This window comes from Chelonoidis abingdonii, chromosome 8 (genome assembly GCF_003597395.2).
Source record: "Chelonoidis abingdonii isolate Lonesome George chromosome 8, CheloAbing_2.0, whole genome shotgun sequence".
In the NCBI taxonomy this organism is placed as follows: domain Eukaryota; kingdom Metazoa; phylum Chordata; order Testudines; family Testudinidae; genus Chelonoidis; species Chelonoidis abingdonii.
In genome coordinates this window covers 105462811-105483010 of record NC_133776.1, presented here as the reverse complement: position 1 = coordinate 105483010, position 20200 = coordinate 105462811, and the positions used below count along the sequence as shown (strand labels likewise).

The following is a 20200-nucleotide window of genomic DNA, read 5'->3' as shown; positions in this document are numbered from 1 at the left end:
CTTAAAGGACTTGCCGGTACTCCAGAGTCCTGTGGAGGGGGAGGGGCCTCAACTGGAAGAGGTGTGACCTCTATCGGGAGAGGTGGGGCCTTTAAATCCCCGGGCTTTTAAATCAGGATTTAAAGGGCTCAGGGATTCAGCTGAAGCTAGGAGCTGGGCCCTTTAAATCACCCCCGGAGCTATCAGCTGCAGAGGCGCCTGGGAGCCCTGGGATTTGGGCAAGGGTGAAAGTAATTTACATTTCTTACCTATATGGTCCAATTGCAAGCAACCCACCTCTCCTATGTACTTCATGGATCCCTCCCACTGCATGGCATAAATAGAGAAAATAAAGCTGCTATTACTATGTGACGAAGTGGGGGTTTTCTTGGGGTTTTTTGTCTTTTCCAGGGTTTGCATGCACAGGGGGTGGGACTCAATGTACCTGGGTGTTACTGGTTTAACGAGGTGAGGGGAGAGGGAGTTTGTTGTTACAGAGGACCGGAGAGGGACCCCAGCCCAGGAGACACAACCGGTTCTGTTTCTGGCCAGTGGGAGACAATGGGCTGCAGAGAGAGGACCCCGGTGACCTGACTCAGCTGTTCCAGCCCAGATGAGAGCTGCGATGGAAAGGGGAACTCTAGGCCTTCCTGTTCGGGACCCGTTTACCTGGAGAGAAGACAATGGACTGAGGCGGCTTGAGCCTAGGGATATCAGAGACCCAGCGGTGGAAGTCAGGGGGCTGCAGGCTGGCTGTAGGCGAAGCAGGGGCAAGGGCCCACCTGGACGCTAGGGGGACAGGATGTGCCTGTTTATGTGAGAGGCCAGGCCTGAGGCACCTGAGAGTTTCCTGTCTGTGTTCAACTCTCTCTAATAAACCCTCCTGTTTTAGCTGCGGAGAGTTCACTCTGGTCTAGAGTAACAGGGTTGCATTCAGGCTCCTTATTGGGGTGAAGAGGCCCCATGGGGGCGTCCAGAGTGCGTGGACTCCCGGAGGGGGCCCACGCAGGAGTACAGACGTGCTAAGGCTCAGAGAGGTGCGCTCCAGGAGGTGGGGACGGGCCTTGACCCTGAAAGTAGTGGACCCCCGAGAAGGCTTCTCACTGAAAGGGGCACCCCCACGGACCGCACAGGGCCAAGTGTAGGGCTACGATCTGTTGAGTCCGTGATCATACTACTACCATATTTCTGTAATAAAACTGTTTACTATTGCGAATATGCCTGAAAAGTGAAAACTCCACTGTCACATTTTCTTCCGTGTCTTCTCTCCTCCTCCAGCCAGGCTGCGGACACTAGGCTCCATGCTTTCTCCCTGCCTGGCACTGAGCAGCAGCTGCAGGGGCTTCCCTCTAGCTTGTAACAGGGAGCAGGGAGACTGGCTGAGGGAGGGAGAAGCCTGCCTCCCCCATAAGAACAGTTTAAACTCCGCTGTTCGCTGCACGGTTCAGTAACATTTCAAAGAGGATCTGCAAGCAGTTTGGACATCACAACCATGATCCTCTGCTGGGGAAGGGAATGGGATAGATTTGAACTTGGAAATGGCTTTTTTGATTTTGATTGTGTTTTTTGTGTATAGGAGATCCCCTCATCCCGGGGGCAGAAAAGAACTGCCCCTGCCATGGTCACACACACCTTCCCTCACCCCCCAAAACAACTGGGAGTGAAATTAACAAGGATACCAGAAACAGCTTGTAACCCTGGGGACTGAACTGCGCAGGGAACAGCTGAGTTTAAACTGTTCTTATGCAGGCAGCAGCAGCAGGCATCTCAGCCAGTGTCCCTACAGCAAGCTAGAGCCTAGAGGAGAACCCCTGCTGGGGGGAGGAGAGGAGAAGGAATGCAGAGCCTTGTCTGCAACCTGGCTGGAAGAGGGGAAGGGAGGAGACGAGAAACCATTGTGACAGTGAGTTTTCCCTTTCCACCTGCTTTTATTAGCTCTGGATTTAAGCTATGCAGCCAAATGCTTGTATTTGTTGTGTATGTTAGTATTGGTGACAAGATCCCCTCATCCTGGGGGCAGACAAGGACTGCCCCTGCCATGGTCAAACACACCCTCCCCACTCCCCCCAGCTACTGTGAGTGAAATTAACAAGGATGTCAGAAACCACTCCTAACCCTGAGGGCTGAACCATTCAGGGAACAGCTGAGTTTAAACTATTCTTATGCAGGGGGCAGGCTTCTCCCTCCCTCAGGCAGTCTCCTTTTCTTACCAGTCCTCCATGCCGGCCCGTACCTGCTTACTTTCACTTCTGCATGTCCCTATCTTGGAGATCTGCAGAGTGGCAACTTGTGCTTTGGTCCATGCCTTCGCAGAACGTTATGCGACCACTGAGGACTCTGCCTCTGATGCCATATTTGGCTCCACTGTCCTTTCTTCTGTGACCAATCTGACTGTGAAGTCCCAGCCCTCCAGGGGAACAGCCACAGGGACACTACTCGAAGAAGTAGTTACTCACCCTGTTCAGTAATGATGGTTCTTCAAGATGTTCTCCACTACCCACTCTCCTCCCGTCTACTTTGGAGTTCTCTTTATGATTCTGCGGTAGAGAAGGAACTGAGGATGGTTAGCCCACATGCACTGGCTAGCCTCATCGCACAGCACAACATCGCATGTGCAGGCCCAACGGACACTGCTACCAAAGTTCTCCAATCAGCAGTTCAGGGATGCGACACATCTGCAGTGGAGCACCCATAGGGACACACATATTGATGAATCATTGTTACCACACAGGGTGAGTAACTTCTTGTGTTAACATAGGTTTATTTGTTTCATACAGGATATATAAAGTATTCTTACTTGCTCCTCAGACTTGTCAGCACAGTGTAAGTCAATTGGTTTCTCTGGTAGTATCAGAGCAAAAAAGAGTGTCTTCAGGAGGGATTTGAATTCAGAGAACTTGGTGGCTCAGGAAGAGCTTTCTGTTCATATATGGTGAGCTGTTCAGAGAAGGCTCTGTGCTCTGTTCTCTGGAAAGCACTGAGTACATGGTGGGCACTTCTAGAAATAAATTTTGGTCTCCAGGTAACTTGTTTGAATTCTGTCAGATTGAAACTCACCTTCAGATGGCTGTTGAGTAATTTCAGTCCAGTTTCTAGGGACAGGTGTCCAAAACCCACCATCATGCTAATATGCTCTTTTGTTGTAGTCTTAACTGAGAGTCCGCAGAGACTGAACTCCCCACAGTCATTGAAGTGGTTCCTCCAGGCCAGGGTGGAGGCACATTGTGAAGGGACAGCTTGAGGAGGAAGCTTGCATTGTTGTTGTCCTTTCTGTTTGTGTTCTTATGAGAGACAGGACTTGAGTCTCCAGAGCTGTCAATCTGGCACTTTTCACTAGCCTCAAATTCATTTTGAAAACATGAAAAGAAAATGAAAACACGAAGAACATGTTTAACTATTGCCTAGTTCTAGAATTATGATTTTTTTCCCAAGAAGAAAAAAGACTTAAAGAGTGAGTGTGAAGGAATGTACTTTATGGGACAGGCTGGGACAGCCTGGAGTGCAATTAAGGAGGTCCTGCCTTGCACTAAGACTGGGCTATTTAAACAGGAACAGGAAGCTAAGTAGAGAACAGGAGAGTAGAAAGTAGACAGGCTGCAGTGGCTGGTGTTTCTTTAATCTGAACAGGAGTACTTGTGGCACCTTAGAGACTAACAAATTTATTTGAGCATAAGCTTAATTGGCCTCTCAGAGTTGGTAAGACAACTCCCACCTTTTCATGCTCCTGTATGTGTATATATATCTCCTCACTATATGTTCCATTCTATGCATCCGAGGAAGTGGGCTGTAGCCCATGAAAGCTTATGGTCAAATAAATTTGTTAGTCTCTAAGGTGCCACAAGTACTCCTGTTCTTTTTGCAAATACAGACTAACACGGCTGCTACTCTGAAACCTTTTTAATCTGAGGCTACAGGAGACTGGTTAAGCTAGACTCAGACTTTGTTTTGTGGACTTTTAAGTATAGGAGCTCTGATCTGCGGTCTTTAGGTGAGGACCTTATGAACAGTGTTGTTGTAATTGTTGTCCTGAAATTTTATGAAAATGGGACATACTATTTTGTTCATGTGTGCTAGCTTCTTCTTGCCCCAGGCTGTTAGAGCAAACCTAATGCTGTCCCAATTATGGGAAATTAAAGTGAAGCACACTCACCACATCATACCAGTCTGCATGGGGGAGAATAGGGACAGCCCATATCTTTACAATGAGCAGATAAATTTCCTCAGTGACTTGGTAATTCCCATTTTTTCTTCTCTCTAGCTGTTGCTGAACTTCTGCATCATGAGGTGTCACTAGATTTCTGTTTGAACACTGCTAAGCTGCTTCTGGAACATGAAAGGTACAGAACTTCAGCACCCTCTACTTGAGGGAGAACATACATTGCCTGGGCTTCCCAGTATTCTTACAAAGTGATACCGAACAACAGGAGAGCTAAGTTATAGAAATAATATGTCGGGGAATTATACAGTGTGAGTAGTGATGGAAGAGAGAGTTGCAACACCTTATCCTACATTGGCATAGTAGGTTGTCTCTGTGTAGTCTTAGTTTGTGCCTTGGCTTGGCAGCCCTAACTTGGGGAGCTGCTTTCTCCACTCTGTCCAAGCACAGCTCAGGATGAATGTTGAATCAGGGGTGCTATATTTATAGCTGTCAAGTATCAGAGGGGTAGCCGTGTTAGTCTGGATCTGTAAAAGCAGCAGAGAATCCTGTGGCACCTTATAGACTAAAAGACATTTTGAAGCGTGAGCTTTCGTGAGTGAATACCCACTTCATCAGACTTCCTGCGTCTGACGAAGTGGGTATTCACCCACGAAAGCTCATGCTTCAAAACGTCTATTAGTCTATAAGGTGCCACAGGATTCTCTGCTATATTTATAGCTGTTACTTTTATCTGGAGAGATGTTATAGTTCAAGGCCTGTTTTAAATTTCCATTACAAATTCTTGTTGTCAGGTCATCCAAGTTCAGGTAGTTTGGCAGTACTACTGTGCACTGAAGTGTGAGACATTGGTTCAGAGCAACTTGTGCCAATTGTTTCTCTGGGATGTGAGTTCAGGCACCGATGTGATGTGCTTGAGGAAGGAGACTATACTTTCTTGGGCCCCAGTTATGAAGTTGTGTTGGCAGGTATTTTGCCTATCTTTCAATAGTTGGATAAGAGAATGTCAGAAGAGGAGCAAAGGGAGATTTCTGGCAGCGAGCAGGAAAGCTACGATGGACCAACAAAAGCTATTTTGAGGGAGTCTTCTCCAGGATTCTCCCATTTACTCCATGGACACTGTGACCACAGATACAGTTCTCTTGAGGATGTTGAAAAGGGCTCCCCTCTGCGGGGTTTGAACATGTGATCCCATAGTGCTTCTATGACCTGCCAGCAAAGGATTGAGCATAGTGCCAAACTCTTGTCCCCTATGTGATAATACATTTCTAGACTGTCTTAATCAAGGGCTTACGCCTTTGAAATACTATTCTTGGGGCCTGCAGTTCTGGAAACAAACCCATAAAAAGGGTTAGGTTATAAAGGGTCGGCAACCTTTCAGAAGTGGTGTGCCAAGTTCACTGTAATTTAAGGTTTCACGTGCCAGTAATACATTTTAACGTTTTTAGAAGGTCTCTCTCTATGTCTATATTATATAAATAAACTATTGTTGTATTTAAAGTAAGTAAGGTTTTTTAAATATTTAAGAAGCTTAATTTAAAATAAAATAAAATAAAATGCAGATCTTATCAATTTAGTGTGATTCTTGCCTGGGATCCTTGTCTGCGGTTCCAGCCACCCAGCCCCTCTCAGCCTGCTGCCGGTCTGGGGTCCAGCTGCTGGCCCTGCTCAGCTCACTTGTGGTCTGGGGTTCCATTCACTCAGCCGGCAGTGGGCTGAGCAGATGGGCTGAGTGGGGCTGGCTGGGGGCTGAGTGGCTCAGTCCATTGCCAGTCTAGGGTGCCGGCACCACTCAGCCTGCTACTGGTCTGGGGTTCTGGCTGCCAGTCCCTTGCCAGTCGGGGTCACAGCCGCTGGCCCTGCTCAGCCTCCTGCTGGCCTGAGTGAGCAGAACCCTAGGCTGGTAGCGGGCTGAGGAGGGCCGGTGGCCGGGATCCCAGCTAGCAGGAGCTGGCGGATGGAACCCCAGACTGGCAGCAGGCTGAGTGGGGCTGGTGGCTGGGACCCGAGACCGGCAGTGGGCTGAGCCTCTCAGCCCGCTGCCAGTCTGGGATTCCGTCCGCCAGCTCCTGCCAGCCAGGATCCTGGCCACCAACCCCCCCTCAGCCTGCTACCAGCCTGGGGTTCTGCTCACCCAGGCCAGCAGGAGGCTGAGCGGGGCCGGCGGTTGGGACCCTGACTGGCAAGGGTCTGTCAGCCAGAACCCCAGACCAGTAGCAGGCTGAGTGCTGCTGGCACCCCGGTGGGTGCTGCCGGCACCCCAGATTGTCAGAGGACTGAGCCACTCAGCCCGCCACTGGTCCCTCTCAGCCCGCTGCCAGTTGAGTGAATGGAACCCCAGGCCAGCAGCCACTCTGGGGTTCTGGCTGCCGGCTCCTGCCAGCCGGGGTCTCAGCCGCCGGCCTGCTCAGCCAGCTGCCATCCTGGGGTTCCCTGGGGTTCCCAGGCTGGCAGCGGGCTCTGAGTGGGGCCAGTGGCCTGGACCTTGGCTGGCAACGGGCGCAGCAGCCGGAACCCCAAAGCGGCAGTGGGCTGAACCACTCAGCCCGCCACTGCATGCCATCAAAAATTGGCTCTCGTGCCACGTTTGGCACACGTGACGTAGGTTGCCAACCTCTGTTATAAGCAATATGCCTGTGAACAGCAAATCTCATTTCCACACAGCTGTCCTCTGTTTCTCCCTCTGTGTTTATGCAGGATACATATCCTGGAATCACATAGGCTATTGAGGATAGAATTTTAGCCCTAATGCTGGATTTATTTCCTTTTGGAAGGGTTAACCAGACTTCGAATGTTTCTTAAATGTAGATGTTTATGTACTATGGACTGACATGCTCATTTGGCTCCAGGACAGCCCTGTAACATTTACTGGTTAGGGCACTAGTTCCCAGTCTGCTTTGTTGACCGCAAGGGATCCACAGAGCCTTTGAGAGTCAGGAATTGAGGGTGGCTCATAGAAGCGGTGGAGCATCTTTCTGCAATGTACTGGTCCTCAGAATGAAAAAGCTGGAGAATCACTGGGTTAAACCATCTAGATTCTTTTTTGTGAAAAGCAATCTAAGTGAAAGACAGATATTATGAGATGGGGAATGGGAAGTCAACAGTTCCTTCTGCACAACTCCATTAAAAATGCATCTCTGTGAATAGGGAATTGGTTGGTTTTGATTTTCTGAAGTCCATCTCTGGGCGGTTTGCATCCTCACCTGACCTCGGAAAAATCATCTTACTCCACATCGAGTTTCTGTTACAGAGGATGGAGGAGCCGCTTGCCAAGCAAAAAATTGAAGATGTCATTACAGGTCAGTGTCCAGCTTCTGTCCTTTGCTGGTGACAGGGCTTAATTGACTTAAGCAATTGATTTACTTCTTCTCCTTAACTCCCACTGTCCTCCTCCTTCCTTTATATCTTTTTCTTACTCTTCGTCGTGTATTGTATATAGTAAGTTGCAGGGCTGCTACTAGCAGGTCATGCGCCTGTGTCAGATTTGGACTGGCCAGAGCTTCCTTCTCAGAGAGATGCAGACCTGATGTGTTCACTATAAGATCCTTTAACGTTATGCCAGGTATAGCTGACGTTAGCTTAAATCAGGGGTTGGTAGCCTTTCGGAAGTGGTGTGCCGAGTTTTCATGTATTCACTCTAATTTAAGGTTTCATGTGCCAGTAATACATCTTAATGTTTTTAGAAGGTCTCTTTCTATAAGTCTATAATTAAACTATTGTTGTATGTAAAGTAAATAAGGTTTTAAAAATGTTTAAGAAGATTCATTTAAAATTAAATTAAAATGCAGAGCCCCCTGGACTGGTGGTCAGGACCTGGGCAGTGTGAGTGCCACTGAAAATCAGCTCACGTGCCACCTTCAGCACCTGTGCCATAGGTTGCCTACCCCTGGCTTAAATAAAGTATGTTACACACAGTGCCACCTAGTGACTGAATAGTATACTACAGGTTGGCATTCCATTACATATCTCCCTTCAAATTCTACATTCCTACCATTTACAAAATGTAAATCACTGTATCTTTGAAGTTCAATATGGATCAGTCTGTTACATGTCTATGTATTATGCTGGTTTCTAATTACATGATTTGAAAGCATAACACCATAGTCATCTGTCTGTCCATTAGTCATCGTCTTGTACTTCATTTGTCAGCTCTGTTGGTTTTGCTTTCTGAGGAACAAACTGTAGATGTCGATGGTTTCTATTGATCTCTCTATTGTAGTCTTGATCACAAATGATCTGGATGCTGAATTATTTTTGCTTTATGACGGCTGGAGTTGTCCATCCTTTTTCTCCATCCTATTTGAGGTGAACACGGTCAGAATTGTCCCTTGGGTACAGTGAATGGGGGGACCGCTTTGGGCCCCACGCTTTGGGGGCCCCACAGGCTGGTGCGGTCGGTCCCGGAAGTAATGGGTCAGTCCTGGAAGTGATGGATGTGTGACTTCCGCCCCAGGGACGGCCCTGAATTTGTTCAACATGTTCTAGACCCGGCAGTTCTCTAACTGAGTGTTGTCTATTGGAAAAGTGATCATAAGTTCTTTTTTCCTTTTTATTGGATTTGACTACTCTCTTTGTGGCTAGTCACTTTGGAGATATGATTCTTTTCCAGAGTTGGAATAGTAGTTCTGAATTGCCTTCCTATCTGGAGTTGTGTTGGAGTATATCTAGTAACTGCTATTGGCGTTCATCTGTAATTGAGAAGAGCAAGGAGTGGCTCTTCCTACTGTTGGATTTTCTTGGCTGTCTTTACAGCTCTCTCAGCTTCTCCATTTGCTTTTGGTGATTTTGGCTGCTAGTAATATGATCAAAATCATATTTTGTTTGGAATGACTGAAATTCTGCTGCAGTGAATTGTGCTCTGTTGTCCATCACTAGTTATTCTGGAATACCAAAGTAAGCAAAAGTGCACTTCAACTTCTTGATAACGCTGCAACGTGTTAGTTCTTTCAAGTTCATTTATTCTATGTACCTGGAAAAATAGTCCACTATGATGTAATGATGTCCTCTGAATTCATGTAAATCTTAAACTAGTCTTTTCCAAAGGTCTGGCTGGTAGAGGTGTTTGTACATGGTATGGTTCAGCATTGTCTTTTAAGTTTAATTGTACTGGATCTCCTTTCAAAAGTCCAATATAATCAAATCCTCCATTGAGTTCTTCCACTTTTCTCATTAGGCCCATCCTGGCTGCCATGCTGGAGCTGAGAAGGTTGTTGGCCTCTGATCCTTTATTCACATGCACTCTAAATGCAAAGCTTTTGTCTTTGTAAGTTGTTTCTATGGTTAAATGACCCATACAGTTCAGAGTACAGTAACTCCTCACTTAACATTGTAGTTATGTTCCTGAAAAATGCTACTTTAAGTGAAACTATGTTAAGCGAATCTAATTCCCCCCCCATAAGAATTAACATAAGAATGGAGGAAGGAGACACAGCATGACAGTGGCTGCAAATATTCTCTGTCGAAACTGAACGTGATGATGAACCCACGGTATCCCACTGGGGCACACCACTCCCTCCACTTTCCAAAGTGCTGGGGTGTGTGTGTGAGACAGACAGACACACACACACACTGTGTGTGTGTGTGTGAGTGAGAGAGAGAGACGAGAGAGGCGCGCATTGCTCCTTTAAGTATGTGGACCACAGTCTAAGTACACTGCCTTTTTAGTAGCTCAGCAAGTTGACAGCAGCTACTTCCAGCAAGCTCCCTCTGTCCTGAGCCCTGTTGTGTCCCCCCACCCCCGTGGAGATGGGGTACCGGGACAGGGGGAGGGGGACAACCTGCCATTAGCACCCCTCTTCCCCACCAGCACAGCAAACAGGAGGCTCCTGGGAGCAGCTCCAAGGCAGAGGGCAGGAGCAGCACATGGCAGCTGGGGGAGGGACACTTGAATTGCCCAGCAATTGATAGCCTTCTAGGTGGCTGCTGCACAGGGAGCTGATAGGGGGGCTGCCAGTCCATCCTGCTTCCAAGCCCCCACCAGCTAGCTCTAATGGGCTGCTCTTCCTGCAAGCAGTGAACAAAGCAGGCGGCTGCCAAACAATGTTATAAGAGAGTATTGCACAACTTTAAACGAGCATGTTCTCTAACTGATCAGCAACATAACAACGAAACAACGTTAACTGGTACGACGTTAAGTGAGGAGTTCCTGTACCTCTAGGGCTAATCAGGGCTGTGGCAGATGATTTTAACTCTAGGAGGGGTTGAAGGTTATTGTTAGTCCCTTCTGAAAAGACTCTGATGTCTGCTTGTGAGTCAGTTTTAAAGTCAATAGTCTTTCCATGAGTTTCACTTTCTAGGGAGACTCTGTGTCATCACATGTGACAGATCCGAGAAACAATGGCTCTAGATTGTAATACAAGTCAATTCCCTGATTGCTTTGGTACAGCAAACAACGACAAAACGTCCATATTTTGTGCATTTATTACACTTTGCACCTTTGGCTGAACGTGCATCATCTCTTGGAATGTGAATTTTTCCACATCTTTTGCATTTAGGCTGTAATGCTTTGATGTTTCACTGCAATTTGTCCCTTTTAGCCTTGGAGCTCTCTCTTGCCTAAGGGGTCTTTATGGTAATAACTTGTAGCACTCATGCTGCATCTGTTAAGATGCCTCTGCATCTATGCTAGGAATTTACATCAGTACAGCCATGTCTCCCAAGGGTGTGAAAAATCTGCACCCCTGAGAAATGTAGCTATGCTGACCTAATCTCAGGTGTAGATTATGCTAGGTCAATAGAAGAATTCTATCGATCTAGCTACTGCCTCTTGGGGAGGTGGATTACGTATGCTGATTGGAGAATCCCTCCATAGGTAGTGTCTACACTGAAGTGCTACAATGATGCAGCTGTGTCACTGTAGTGTTTTAAGCATAGACAAGCCCTGAGATAGTTTCTTGTTTTTTAAAGTCTGACAAGTTGCTCTTGGTTTTGCAGTCTCACCAGCTCAGACTGCTTTGCTATTTGAATACTCTTTCATAATCCACATTTCTTTGAGACATAAAGTATGCATCAAACGTACCCCAAACCTTTTCATAGTTATCTTTATGACTTCTTTAGTAAAGTCAACAGATTTAAAGAAATGCTCTGCCTGCTCCCCCATGGCATAAATCGAAGAGCATACCTGTATATCTTCAGTTTCTTTGTGGAATTCTGTAGCAATTCAAAATCTTGCAAAATACTGCTTCCAGTCTGTCCATTGTGAAGGTTTGTCAAAGCTGAAGTTCTCTGGAACATTAAAGAGTGGCAAGTTGATGAGATCCTGCAACCTTTTGTGCTATCATTCCTGTTGTCTGCAACCTTAGTTGCTGTTTTTCTTCTGTTACTGTTCTCTGGCAGTAGTTTACTTCTGAAAGTATGTCACATATTTCTGGTACGTGGTAAGTTTTAGGGCTGCTATTAGCCGGTCAGGTTTGTGTACCAGACATGGAGTGGCCATAGAGCTTCTGGCTCAGAGAGAGAGAGAGACCAGATATCTTCACTGTAAGAGCCTTTAATGTTCTTCCAGGTGTTGCTGGGGTTAGCTTAAATAAGGTATGTTACAGTACCACCCAGTGGCTGAACAGTATAATACAGTTCAGTATTCCATTACACTCTGCCTCTTGCAGTCGTTAAAGATTGATAGCAACATCTAGTCTTAGGGCTGGATTCTAGCTCAGGTCCTGCTCTTTGGGCTAGAGAGTGGTTGGCTGTGGCATGGCCATGCTGTAATGGGAGTGCCACAATCTAGCCCCGTTCACTTCCACCTCTCACTGTTATGCGTTGGGTGCAAATCCTTATCTAGGGACCTAAATAAGTGGCCTGACTTTTCAAATATGTTTAGCGTCTGTAGCTCCCATTGACTTCAGTGGTTTCTCAACATTGCTGAAAATTATGCCGCTTGGTATTTAGGTGCCTAAATATGGATTTTGGATGCTAACTTTAGGCGCTCAAGTTTGAAAATGTTAACTTGGGTGTATAACACTGTGATTTTTTTTCAGGAATTGGCTGAAACTCATTGTCTCTGGGGTGGAACTCTTGCTATATGTTTACACACAGTATTGCTCATTCTCATTGTAGGCATGGGCTTGTCATTGTCAGATAATTCAAAGATGCCTCTCACTGTGGTGGTTCTTCAAGTGATTGTCCGTATATATATTCCACTGTTCGTATGCATGTGCCCATTGCACGCAAGATGGATGATTTGGCCAGCAGTGTCTGTTGAAGTGACTCATTATTATTTATTATTGTGCTGTCTGCTGTAGAAACAAAACAAAAAGAGAGACTGTGTCCCAAAGAATTTGCAAAGTGTGGGGTTGTGGTGTCTTCAGGAAACAACTCTTCACGTAAACATCATACAGTAAGACACCATTCCGCGAGCTTGCACAATCTTTCTAAAAGCCATCAATGGACTTACCATCCAAGTAATGACTGACATCACTACCGCCATGTTTTACTTGAACAAATGAAGTAGAATAAAAGTAACTCCACTATCTCAGGAGGGAGGTATGACTCTATTACTTTTTCATGTCCCATGATGTCACCGTAAAAGTGATTAATTTTCCAGGAATCCAAAATATACTGGAAGCTTATATCAGCAGAAAATTTGTAGACAGCCAAGAGTAGTCCATAAAGGACAATGTGATTCAATCAATGTTCAGGGTGTGGAGTTTCCCACTAAGGACCTGTTTACCACCAGGGAAAAGAAGAAATATCATTGCTTCTGCTCCAGAGGAGATCAGAGCCCAGGGTCCACTTTAGATGCATTCTTTATCTCATGGTTCTCTGTGCATTTCCTCCACTTCCATTCTACAAGAGCTCAAATTGCTTCAGTACCTAGCTGAGGCACATACCTGACATGAGCATGTGTAAGGCAGCTACATAGTCTTCTGTTCATATGTTTACTCAGCACTGTCCTACCATAGAGGCATCCAGAGCTGATGTGAACTTTGGCAGGGCTGTTTTATAGAAGTTATTTAAATAGACTCCTGGTACCATCTCTAGCAAAGATTATTGCTTGGGAGTCACCAGCAGTGGAATGAACACACACACACCAGGAGTCTATTTAAATAAAATCTTTAAAACATCTAGAAAATATACTTATATAATATATTCCACTGTTGGCTCCCAAGCAATAATCCTTGCTGGAGGTGGAAGTGTATATATATGGACAAGAGCTTGAAGGAGAAGAAAAGGTTACTTACCTTACATTAACCATGGTTCTTTGAGATGTGGAGATGTGTTGTGTGTATTTTTTTATATACAAGTAATGTGCAAGTAGAATCCATTTCTTACTGGTCCGTGTGTGTGTGTGTGTGAGATCAGCTAAGGGGGGGCACTTGATCACTCCATCTGACTCCCCAGCCTGGGCCCCCCATGCTCTCCCTGTCCCCTCCCCATGATCCATATCATGTTACCTGAGTGGGGCGGGGGGGAGGAGGTGGGCTCTGTCCTCCTTCTGCTGGAGACTTCGGAACAGCAGCAAGGAAAGGAGCAGAACATGGGGCTGCTGGCGGCAGTGACTCTGGCACGGCGCTACCACCCCCAACCGCACCCCTTGCCCTTCCATGCAGCTGTCTCTCCTCCATCTGTACAGCAGCAGCCCTGCTGGAGGACACGGCTCAGGGTGGTACAGCTGCCAGAGTTGCTGCTGGTGTTCTGCTCCTTTCCCCGCAGAGGTTCCTGGGAGAGCCCTGTGGTTCGGGGCTCTCCTGGGAACTGCAGCGGGGAAAGGAGCAGAACCCACACCCCTGCCCTTTTACAGAGCTACGTCTCCATCCTCTGTCTGTGTACTACAGCAGCAGCTCTGCTGGAGGACAGGGCTGGGGCAGGGCGGGGCTGAGGGTGGTAAATCCACCAGAGGAGCTGCTGCTGTTCTGCTCCTTTCCCCATTGGGAACTGCAGCGGGGAAAGGAGCTGAATGCTGGCAGCTCCTCTGGCAGCTGTACCACTCCCTGCCCTGTCCCCCCAGCCCTGTCCTCCGGCAGGGCTGCTGCTGTACAGATGAACGAGACGCAGCTGCATGGAAGGGCAGGGCTGGGAGTGGTACAGTCGCACCAGGGGAGCTGCCAGCCTGGGACCCACGGCTCCTCCTGTGTCTTTCCAGTATGCCATATCAGCTATAAATACCTTGCTGGTGTGGCATACTGGAGCGTACCGCCGTACTTGCACTGCTGATACACATGCACACACCCTCCAAGATCTACCCCACTACATCCCTGTTACCCCAGAGTCTATTAACAAGTTTCTGTATGGCAGAGGGGCAGTTGAGGTGGCCCACTCTTTATGCCTTCAGTTCAAAATGTGAGGACACCCAGGGTACAGACACTGCTGCAATGGACATTGTAGTCTGAGAATCTGTTTGGCATGCACTGGGCTGATGCGCACCAATAGTGGAACACATCTTGAAGAACGACAGTTACTGTATGGTAGGTAATAGTGTCTTCTTTATTTAAGACCTTGTAATTGCTTAATTTGAATCACTTCTCAGGTCACTATACAGGAAAACAGCTGTCACCTGAAACACTGAACCGGCTGCACATCATTCTGTGGGACCGAGCTGCCAAGAGCTATGAGGTTTGGGAACAAAGGAGGTCTTTGTTCTTTGCTTTAAAAAAAAATGAAGGATCACTGTTCTAGGGTGATACTTGCCATTTAAGAGAGAGCGGGGCTAGTGCACCTGTGACTCATCAGCTCACACCAATTGGGTTTTACAGGAGGGCACTTATAGATGGAAGAGATCTGGTGAGTCAAGGGGAACCTGAGAGACAGGAAAGGGGGGCAGGTGAGAGCTGCCTGAGAGAGACAGTTATCAGAGAGCAGAATGCTCTACAGGCACTATCTGAGGAGGAGAAGCAACTGGGTAGGTGTGATGGGATTCCCGAATGCAACCTGGACTGTGGGACTGCTGAGCCCTCTGTCCCACCAACCTGGCTTATTCCTCAGACTGTGATGCTGTTGGCAGGTACTGAACTTACACAGACATCCACAGGCACTGACACACCCAACTGAATTATATGAATGCGTCCCTCAGCCATTCATGAACCAACAATAGAGAGGCTCTCCCCAGCTCCCCAGCCTTGCACCCCAGAATTGTACCATCTTGCACTTATCAGAAGCCTGACCAGTGTAAGTTCATTACCCAATCCGACCCTCCCTCAATGTGGTGAAGACATGCACTAGCCTTTGTAAACGGGGCTTAGATTTCCCAAGCACATTTTAGGTAAAATATAAAACAGATTTATTAACTACAGAGATAAAATTTAAATGATTATAAGTAGAAAGTGTAGAGATCAAAGTTGGTACATAAGAAATAAAAGTAAATTCACAATTTGAGTTCTATAAACTGTGACAAAGTTCCTCCTCTACATTGGTGGGTCCTGCGCTTATTGGCAGATTTGCACGCCTTAGTGATCTTCCCCTCTGGTGGAACCCACAGTCTGGGTCAACACCTACTGTATCTGATCAGGAGTTGAGAGGTTTGGGGGGAACCCGGGCCCACCTCTACTCTGGGTTCCAGCCCAAGCGCCCTGTGGATTGCAGCTGTCTATAGTGCCCCCTGTAACAGCTGCATGGCAGCTACAACTCTGTGGGCTAGTTCCCCATGGCCGCCTCCAAACGCCTTCTTTATCCTCACCACAGGACCTTCCTCCTGGTGTCTGATAACGCTTGTACTCCTTAGTCCTCCAGCAGCGCACCTTCTCACTCACTGTCAGCTCCTTGCACCTCTTGCTCCCAGCTCCCCAGACACACACATGCCCACCACAAACTGAAGTGAGCTCCTTTTTAAACCCAGGTGCCCTGATTAGCCTGCCTTGGTTGGCTGCAGGTGTTCTAATTGGCCTGTCTGCCTTAATTGGTTCTAGCAGGTTCCTGATTACTCAAGTGCAGCCCCTGCTCTGGTCACTCAGGGAACAAAAAACTACTCGTCCAGTGACCAGTATATTTGCCCTCTGCCAGACTCCTGTACCCCACTGGCCTGGGTCTGTCACAAAACTAAACAGGATTTGAATCAAACCATGTCTCACCCTGATATAGTAACTCCTCACTTAACGTCCTCCTGCTTAATGTTGTTTTGAAGTTACGTTGCTGCTCCAATAGGGAACATGCTCATTTAAAGTTGTGCAACGCTCCCTTGCAATGCTGTTTGGCGGTACTTAGGACTTTCTGGGAGGGGAGGGAAGAAGCGGGGACACTGCATGCTCCGGAGAGGAGGTGGAGTGGGGGTGGGAAGAGGTGGGCATGGAGTGGAGTGGGGATGGGAAGAGGCGGGTCTGGAGCATCCCCAGTTGGTGCCTGTTCTTCTGGAGGGATACTGCTGCTGCTGCTGCGGAAGGTATTTCCTAGCGTCCTTGCCTGCTGCAGGCTGTGCCTGTGTGGAGCAAGCCAGGGGCACCTCCTAACACAGTACAGTACTGTACAGTATATAATGCCTTTTGTCTACCCACCCAAAAAATTTCCTTGGAACCTAACCTCCCGCATTTACATTAAATCTTATGGAGAAATTGGATTTGTTTAACATTGTTTCACTTAAACTTGCATTTTTCAGGAACATAACTACAACGTTAAGTGAAGAGTTACTGTAGATGGTATAAACAGGTCACAGATCTTCAGTACACAGGCTGGAATTCTCCTCCAGCCTGGGACCGCCCTCCCCAATTCAAAGTCTTTGTCCTCTAGTTATGTTTCCAGGTTTTGAGTTGTGGGGGGAGTCAGGCCAAGTGATGATATCACTTCCCCTCTTTATAGTTTCTTGCAGCCTGCTGGAAAGATCTATGCTTGTGACATGTGCAGAGGCGCTGACTTTCTAATGTGCCGGAGGGTACACCTCCCAGCTCCACCCAGGCCCTGCCCCTAATTTACCCCTTCTTCCAAGGCCCTGCCCCTGCCCTGCTTCTTTCCACCCCGATCCACCCCACCCATCTCATCCCACTCCATTCCATGCCCTCCTCCGAGCATACCCCGTCCTTGCTCCTCTCTCCTTCCCCCCCAGCATCTCCTGCACCCAGCAGAACAGCTGATCTCAGCAGGCAGGAGATGCTGATTGGTGGGGCTGCCAGTGGGCAGGAGTCACTGGGAGCAGAGGAGGAGCTGATCGGGGTGGGGGGCTGCTGGTGAATACTCAGCACCCACCATTTTTTTTCCCTGGAGTACCCACGGAGTTGGCACCTATGGACATGGAGGGCCACCCCCATTGGTCAAGCATTCTCCATTGTATACATACTCTCTCTGAGAAGTCTTCTAGGATGGCTATTGGGAAAGTGAATTCCCTTTAATGGGCCATCAGCACATCTGGCTCCTTCAGTGTTGTACTGAAAGGCTGGTTTTGGGTGTTCCCAACCTCACAACATATTTTAGTAACACACATCTAGCAAAACTTCATAACTTCACATACAGTGATAACACATATAATCCAGCAGGATATTAATGTTCAACAGATCAGTACTTTTAAAATGATACTCACAAGTAGGGCTGTCAAGCAATTACAAAAATTAATCGTGATTAATCGCACTGTTAAACAATAATAGAATAAGATTTATTTAAATATTTTTGGATGTTTTCTACATTTTCAAATATATTGATTTCATTTACAACACAGAACACAGTACAGTGTTCACTTTATTTTTGATTACAAATTTTTGTGCTGTAAAAAGCAAAAGAAATGGTATTTTTCAATTCACCTCATACAAGTACTGTAGTGCAATTTCTTTATCATGAAAGTTGAACTTACAAATGTAGAATTTTGTACAAAAAATAACTGCATTCTAAAATAAAACAATGTAAAACTTTGGAGCCTACAAGTCCTCTCAGTCCTACTTCTTGTTCAGCCAGTCAGTCAGATAGTCAAATTGGTTTACATTTGCAGACATAATGATGCCTGCTTCTTGTTTAAAATGTCACCTGAAAGTGAGACCAGGCATTTACATGGCACTGTTGTAGCCGGCATCGCAAGATATTTACGTACCAGATGTGCTGAAGATTCATGTCCCTTTGTCTTCAACCACCATTCCAGAGGATGTGTCCATGCTGATGACGGGTTCAGTTTGATAATGATCCAAAGCAGTGCAGACTGACACATGTTCATTTTCATCGTGTGAGTCAGATACCACCAGCAGAAGGTTGATTTTCTTTTTTTGTGGTTCGGGTTCTGTAGTTTCCGCATTGGAGTGTTGCTCTTTTAAGACTTCTGATTTTGGAAGGCACTTCAGATTCTTAAACCTTGGGTCAAGTGCTGTAGCTGTCTTTGGAAATCTCACATTCTTACCTTCTTTGCGTTTTGTCAAATCTGCAGTGAAAGTGTTCTTAAAATGAAGAACATGTGCTGGGTCATCATCCAAGATTGCTATAACATGAAATATATGGCAGAATGTGAGTTAAACAGAGTAGCAGACATACTATTCTCCATCAAGGAGTTCAGTCAAAATTTAATTAACATATTATTTTTTTAACTAGCGTCATCAGCATGGAAGCATGTGACTGAAGCATGAAGGTACATACAAATGTTTAGCATATCTGGCACATAAATACCTTACAATGTCGGCTACAAAAGTGCCATGCCTGTTCTCACTTTCAGGGGATATTGTAAATAAGAAGCTGGCAGCATTATCTTCCGTAAACTTAAACTAACTTAATTGTTTTAGCGATTGGCTGAACAAGAAGTTGGACTGAGTGGACTTGTAGGGTCTAAAGTTTTACATGGTTTTGTTTTTGAATTCAGTTATGAAAAAAAGATCTATACTTGTAAGTCTCACTTTCACGATAAAGAGATTGCATTATGGTACTTGTATGAGGTGAATTGAAAAATACTATTGTTTATCATTTTTACAGTGTCAATATTTGTAATAAAAATAATATAAAGTGAGCTCTGTATACTTCGTATTCTGTGTTGTAATTGAAATCAATATATTTGAAAATGTAGGAAAACTCCACAAATTAATACATTTCAATTAGTATTGTTTAACAGTGTGATTAAAACTGTGATTAATTTTTTAATTACAATTTTTTTGAGTTAATTACGAGTTAACTGATTAATTGACAGCGCTTCTCACAAGACATACTTTGTACAAAACATATAATTATATGAAAGTGGATTCTAGGGTCCTGCTTTGAGGTACAGAGCGCATAGTAGGAAGCTGGAAGTGGGGCTCGTTTGCTCATTACCTGAGATACAGAGCCAGTGGTGGGAGGCTGAAAGGGGCTGGGAGCCAGTGCAGTAGCTAATTTGCTGACCTTCCTGAGCTGAAGAGCCAATGCCAGGAGAATAAAAATGGCTGAATAACTGACCCGTGTGTGGGCAGAAGAGTCCTGAGACTAGTCACTCTCAGGTGGATATCCTGGAGAGTGGGTGGCCGTGGAACAAGGGCAGAAAGGAACTGGGAACCAAATACTGGTGGACTCATGGGCGTGGAGCTTAGAATCATAGGGTTAGAAGGGACCGCAAGGGTCATTTAATCTAACCCGCTGCCAAGAGGCAGGATTTCTTGTGTCTAAACCATCCAAGACAGATGCTATCCATCCTCTTTTTGAAAACCTCCAGAGAAGGAGCTTCCACAACTTCCTTGAAAAATCTCTGTACATTTTTATGTTTGGAAATTGGGAAAACACTTTTATCATGAGGGTTCTGTGGATTATTGCATGTGTATTTGAATAATTTATGCCCAGAGGTGGGATTGTAAGTGGATACTGGGAGAGACTATATTCTTTTCATGGCTAGATTGAGGGGAACTTGAAGCAGGTGTGTGTGTCATGGCACATCCTGCCACAGGGGAGAGTTCCTGGGTGGGGCCACTGTCTTAAAAGTCACTTTTCTTGGCTATCAAAGGGGTAGCAGTGTTAGTCTGGATCTGTAAAAGCCGTGTTAGTCTGGATCTGTCATGCATCCGACGAAGTGGGTATTCACCCACGAAAGCTCATGCTCCAAAACGTCTGTTAGTCTATAAGGTGCCACAGGATTCTTTGCTGCTTTTCTTGGCTGGTTTGCTGTGGCTGTTCCTAGGAAAGTAAGTTATGCTGAGATCCCTGATCCAGGCAGAGAATATGTTTTTCTTTATTTCCAAGCAGTTAAGCTCTACAGCACATCAGAAACTTGAG

The 20200-nt window shown here is 46.3% G+C and overlaps 1 protein-coding gene across 1 annotated transcript in view; it reads left to right on the top strand.

Moving 5' to 3' along the window:
- The window catches only part of TEX11 (testis expressed 11), a 147451-nt gene that overhangs the window by 41425 nt on the left and 85826 nt on the right, over positions 1 to 20200 (top strand). The window contains exons 13-15 of the mRNA XM_075068428.1: positions 4238 to 4316; positions 7283 to 7434; positions 14601 to 14686. Of these exons, the coding sequence (XP_074924529.1) occupies positions 4238 to 4316; positions 7283 to 7434; positions 14601 to 14686 (317 nt within the window). The remainder of the gene's footprint in view (positions 1 to 4237; positions 4317 to 7282; positions 7435 to 14600; positions 14687 to 20200) is intronic.